The sequence below is a fragment of the Xiphophorus maculatus genome, chromosome 12 (genome assembly GCF_002775205.1).
Source record: "Xiphophorus maculatus strain JP 163 A chromosome 12, X_maculatus-5.0-male, whole genome shotgun sequence".
Classification (NCBI taxonomy): Eukaryota; Metazoa; Chordata; class Actinopteri; order Cyprinodontiformes; family Poeciliidae; genus Xiphophorus; species Xiphophorus maculatus.
In genome coordinates, this window is record NC_036454.1 from 22,312,059 (window position 1) to 22,318,174 (window position 6,116).

Here is a 6,116-nt window from a genome sequence, read left to right on the forward strand (position 1 = left end):
GAAAAAGAAAACCTGTAATACTAACCATCTAATACACTTCCACTTTTGGAACTGAGGACAAGTATAAGAGTAAAAAGGAAAGCCCCCAGCGAGACTCCGCAGAGGATAAGAGTGTTTTTCCTTTGCCATATGTTCAGAGAAGGACCCCTGCGCTGACTTTCCACCGACAGGCTGGGCGTAGTTCGTTGCTCCAGTCGCAGGCCATGTGGCTTCAACGGCGGAGGTGGTGGAGCTTTGGCAGGTGGAGGCGAGCGGACTGGAGCCACCCGACCGGGAATGTAACCTGGACACCTCTGATGGTTGCTGTGAGACGGAGCCACAAATGCGGGGATGCGGCCTGGGCAATCACTCGTCGGCATGGTATTCCTGTCCGCTTATCTGAGGACGGAAACAAAGAAGGTCTACTTATGACATTCAACTTTAAACTGATGGAAAAAGTGTAAACCATTAAGTGAACTGAAATATTTTGAAAATAATTATTTTAGAAAAAACAAGTGTTGTTAGTCGTATGAACAATTCATAATTCTTACACTCTACAGGTCAGAGAAAAAAGTTGTTAAAAAAAATCAGGCTATGAAATGGAGGAATGAACAGAGTTCAAAAAGAGAAGGTCAAAGCAGAGGTAGACATAAGAAAAACAGACATTAGAAGTGAGTAGGAAAACAGTAGGAGGTAAAGGACCCTAGGGGGTGTCAGTTAAGGGCTATGAAAATCAGAGAATCCCCCACTAACCACTGAGTTTGAGGGCTAAAGGTTAATATACTTGGACTTGATTTTTAAAATGCAAGGTAATTTGTCACATCAGCGCCAAACTTCTTCTTGGATGATTTGTCTTGAGCAGGATGACACTGGCTGCTCTTGTCAGCATTAATGGATCACAACATAACAGAGCATTCCAAACACCAAAACACAGCCAAACAGATGGCACCAATTACTGCGGGGAAGAGGGAGATCGCTTCAGCTGGAGCTCGACTGTTCTGCATAAATGAAGAACGTAACGCCAAGAAACTGAGGCCACGGATAGGTACACATCTTTATCATCATCATCTTAAAATAATGTCCTAAGGAATTTAATTCCTCTAGAATAGTCTAACTCCTATTCCAAAACTTTCCACAAATATTTTTTGGAGAGCCCCTCATTTGTTCCCAGAGATGAGGCGGGACAGCCTTATTAGTGTGCAAATGGGTTTTTGCCAGATTATGAGACATGCAAACATAAAGAGGTCAAATGGGCAGAAGCAAACACTTAGGATACACTGGATGTAAAAAATATGTACACATACCCCAATTAAAATGTCAAGATCTTGTGGTTTGGAAAAAAAAAGAAGATAAATATTTTGCTGAACTTTCTCCACCTTTAATGTCATCTGTAAACCTCAAATGAAAAAAGATCTGAGATCTTTCAAGAGGAAAACGAGGAAACAAAAAAATAAAAATATATTGGTCCCATAAGTGTGCATCTCAAGGAGACGTAGCTGTGTTCAGAAATAATCATCCCATTCAAACCCATGTTAGGCAGCAATCAATACACATATGCTATCATTTAAAGTCTCATTAATCTTGACTAAACTGTAGCTGTTCTTCCAGGCGTATCCTGACAATTTCTTTGTCAAAATCATGATCCCTCAGAAATTCTAAAAAGATTTAAACACACAAATACATTTTAAAGGCATGAGATAGAAAACAGTAAAAAGATTTACAATCAAATAAAGAAAACATAGCACAATCATGACAAGATTTAGATGAAAACTGGTCAGTGAGTGCACCAAGAGGCCCGCAAGTAATAGTAACTGAGCTGCAAGAAACGTTTTCAAGTAATGGTCATGTACTACATGTGATAAGAATCTCATGTTCTGGGAATGTCCGTTTGGAGTAAGGTAGCTAGAAGGAAACCCATTATGAAGAATAACATACAAGCGTTACAAAATTTCATAAAAAGTCCTCCAAAAGCACATCTTATGATGGTAAAAAAACAAACTGAACATCTTTGGGACATTTCAAAAGGGAATGCATGGCCTAAAAAGCAAAACTAAACAAAAAGCATATCAACTTCATGCTTTGGAACCTTTTTTATACAGATGTAACTAGGTTCTTAGTCAAGACGCAAGCAGTAATTGCCCAGTCAATGCTGCAACAGAACCTTCAGATTTCTGCTAGAAAGCTGAGGGTGAACTGCATCTTTCACAATGACTAATGGGCCCAACACCAAATCAACAAAAGAGTGGCTTTGCAAGGAAAAGGTTATGGTTTCAGTCAGAAAAGCCCAACCAGACTCCAAACCAGAATCAGATTGAAGAATCGTTGGTGTGATCTGAAAAAGGCTGAGCACAGAAGATGCCCTGGCAAAATCGCAGTTAAAGTGATTTAATTTAATTTTTTATATTTTTTTAAATGGATGCAAGTTGTCAAGTTTCTTTTGGAATCTATGCTCTTAGATCACTTTTATTTTTACATAAAAAACAGCAGTTTAATATTGGTAAGATGTTACTTTTCCACTCTACTTGGAGTACAAGAATATGTACTCTTTCACTAAACACTACAACCACTTTCCCTCTTTTCCTATATACACTTATACCGAGACTAGCAATCTAAACACAGTGAATAAACAAAGTCATCTGTGCTTCAAGAAGCTTCTAATTAGTATGTGTTAAGTATACAGCAGATACAATTTTCTGTTTCTCAGGAAGGAAAATCAGAAGTAATGTTATCTGCTATGTTCGGTCACTACTGTAGTTGCAGTTTATCCTTGAAAGAAGACAAAAATGCGTGTTTTTTGCAGTTGAACAAGCTACTTATCAAAGCTAATACAGACAAATCCATTGTAAAGAAGGTTGTATCTTACAACTTGATGAGTAGGACAGTCAAAGATAAATGTAGATGTGAATATATGAGGGAGATTTGACTTATTACACATTCACAGGTGCACATGCTCACACTAGAAAAAAATTAAATTGTCCAAAATGCTAAAAGTCACAGAGTGATGGAAGCACAGCTGAGAAAGAGAGGAAAGTAGAAAATAGGCGTTTATTGCAACTAACATCATAATCACAATGTTTATCAATACAACCGGCATTGCAAAGTTTCTAATATCGGAGTCCTAAAAGAGAGCAGGAAAGCTCTCTCTACTGACAATCGAAAAGTGCCTCAATGAAATCTAGAAAGGCTGTATTACGCTGACCGATTAGCACACACACACACGCAAACAAAAAAAAAAGCCATTGTCTTGATGAGCAAATTAGTCATCGTTTTGCTCAAGAGCAACAAACAAACCTCTTCAAGTCCTCAACAAAGCAGTTCACAATAAAGGGCAAGTAAGACAATAGCCCTGTGATTTATGCGAGCCACGAAATAAACTAAGCGTAACACTCTCTGGCTTATCTACATGAACGTTCCCCTTGCAACATGTATAAAACATTTATTGTACATATGAAGAATCATCCATCTTACGTACAGCGGGGCTGTCAGAGACAGAGGGACAATGATGGCACTTTGTTTTGGATGTACACTCTCTCAAGCCTAAGGATCCCATCATAATGTGTATTTTCTTCCCACTAATTAATTTACACAGACTGTAAAACACATCTGGGTAACGAAATATGGATAGTCACTACAAGACTTTGTAAAAATGGAAGTTAAAAAATAAACAAACAAATAAATAAATACAACCTTTCCTTTTATGTACTTGGTAGGATGGCATCATATGAGGTACAAAAGTCGAGTTGATTGTCTGGCATTAGTGAAAACTAGGACTGCACAAAATCATGAGGCCATGGCAGATGAAAGATAATGTCCTACCAGATACTGCATCCAAGCAGGCATTTGCAGTTGTGAGATTTGCTCACATTGGCATTGTGACTTGATATGTTGTACAGCACAAGTGAACACACTATGATGGATGGACGGCTTTAAGCAGATTTCTACATAGATTGTGAAACATTTGGAATGTTAAGGTTTTAAGCGTTGTGTTTGACCCAGAGTTCAACTTCTAGAGTTGCAATTGTCTTCAAAACTTAAATAGCTTCAAATAGTAAATATTCTTGTTTGAATTTTTCAATCTACTGGTAATTGGTGTTTGTACATTTTGATTTAATTTAATCCTTTTCCACTTCCATTTACTACCCACAAACAACTCATTTAATATCCATGTACTTAAGCCATTGCAAATCATTTTAGTTTTGTAGTCAACTAGTTTCATGCATTTACAGTGTGGCATTTTTTTGTGTTTGGCTACCTCACAGCATGGAATTAAGATGCATTATTTTAGGGGTTGAACAATTTCATTAACAGAACATGCCTACAACTTTTAACATTTCATTTGTGAAGCAAACAAAACACCCAGTACGCTTTGGATCATCGTCCCGTTGGATGGTGAACCTTCGTCCCGGTTTCAAAGCACCGACAGAATGAAACAGGTTTTGTTCACAAATATCCCTGTATTTATCACCATTTATCTTCCCCTTGATTCAGACCAGCTCCCCAGTCCCTACTGCTGGAACACATCGCCACAGCATAACGCTGCCACCACCTTATGGGTATGGTGTTCTTGGAATGATGAGATGTGTTGATTTTGACATAGTGGCTTTCATGATGGGCAAAAGTTCAAATTTGATCTCCTCTGACCAAAGTACTTTCCTCCACACATTTGGGGCGTTTCCTAGATGCCTTTTTGGAAAACTGTGCATCTTTTAAAAAAACATTAAATAGTCAGTTTTCAAAGCATTGGAGAGGGGTAAAATGAACACCACCCATTCATTATAAAACATTTCTGAAATCTATGCACAGCTTTCACCTGCACCTCGCTTTTGCTGAAGCCATTAGACAAGCAACAACGTTAGAGAAGGAAATTGGTTTGAAAAATTAATGTGAATAAATACGAAAATCAGCATGAAAACACCCTAGAAGTCGTATTTAATACAGCAGATCAGCTGCCTCTTGTGATCTCACCATAGATACATTAATCAGAGGTTTGCACAGCTCCGGGCGGAACAGCTCACCGCTAATATTTATCTGATTTAAACGCTACTGAACATCAAGCAGATGTGAGTGGAGGGTCACTGAGAGCCAAAGACCGACGGACAAAAGCATTCCTCAGCTGCAAAAGTCTCTCTCTGGATGTCTACTGGTGGCATACTTAGAACCATGTGTTTCCTCACTGTAACTGGGTCTGCGCTGTCACCGCTCTTTGACACGAGATGCGTTTTAGTGATGGGGTTAGTTGCATATACTTCTATAAATGGGGAGACACAACTTATATGATTGGCTGTGGCTAACGTGACACTTCCCGCAATAAAGTAGGCAGCTGAGTTATGTAGGGGTAAAACCGAGAGCTTTGCTAACTGATGCATCGCAAAAGAGGAACCATTAAAAAAAAAAAAAAAACAAAAAAAACGCTGAATGAGGCAAAAGAAATCTTTATTTCCAAAATTTACCAGTAGCTATGAGTGTGGGACACGTAGCAACACGCTGTTTAGTTGTCACCTCTTGGCGAAGTTTAAAAGGTATCAGGAAGTACCAATCCCCTGAGAAAAAATAATGATAAACAAAAACAACCGTGAACTAAAAGGCTCACCCGGTGAATCCTCTTCCACCCCCAATGGTTGACGGACGGACACAGACACAATGTAGACTGCCGTGTAGACGGTGAGGTCTACCGCTGGTGGTGAGGCTGTCCTGCTGCTTCACCGCTCTGTCCATTCGCTCTCAGGCGAACCGATATAAGAAGCAAAACACCCGGTTCTGACGAGAAGAGTGAAAAACTTATCTGCCAAGGAAGTTTACTGGGTTTGCTTCCCTCTATATATATTCCTTTTCCACATGTTTTTTTTTTTTCTTCCGCTGATAGGCTGTCTTTCGTCCGTCGGTCAGCCTCCAACACCACCAAGAGAGAGCAGGCGCGGCTTGGAGAGAAAGGAAGTTGTGGTGCGTTTAAGGGCTATCGGAAAAACTGCACACAATAGGAAGACCGTGGTTTATGGACTTAAGTGCTGTACTTAAACGCCAATTTCATGGTTACGCCTGTCAGATATTTTCAAACGTCTCTTTTTCCTCCTTCCATTGTATTTTTTTATATATATCTGTTTTAACCTTACAGTTCTAAATGAATGGGTGGACTGGAG

General features: G+C 39.3%; 1 protein-coding gene across 1 annotated transcript in view; it reads right to left on the minus strand.

The window, feature by feature from the left end:
- tmem2 (transmembrane protein 2) overlaps positions 1–5,890 on the minus strand; it is a 29,315-nt gene extending 23,425 nt beyond the window's left edge. Inside the window, exons 1-2 of the mRNA XM_005808518.3 lie at positions 5,570–5,890; positions 26–378 (exon numbers count right to left, since the gene is read on the minus strand). Of these exons, the coding sequence (XP_005808575.1) occupies positions 26–359 (334 nt within the window). The 5' untranslated portion in view covers positions 360–378; positions 5,570–5,890. The remainder of the gene's footprint in view (positions 1–25; positions 379–5,569) is intronic.
- Positions 5,891–6,116: the final 226 nt, after the last annotated feature.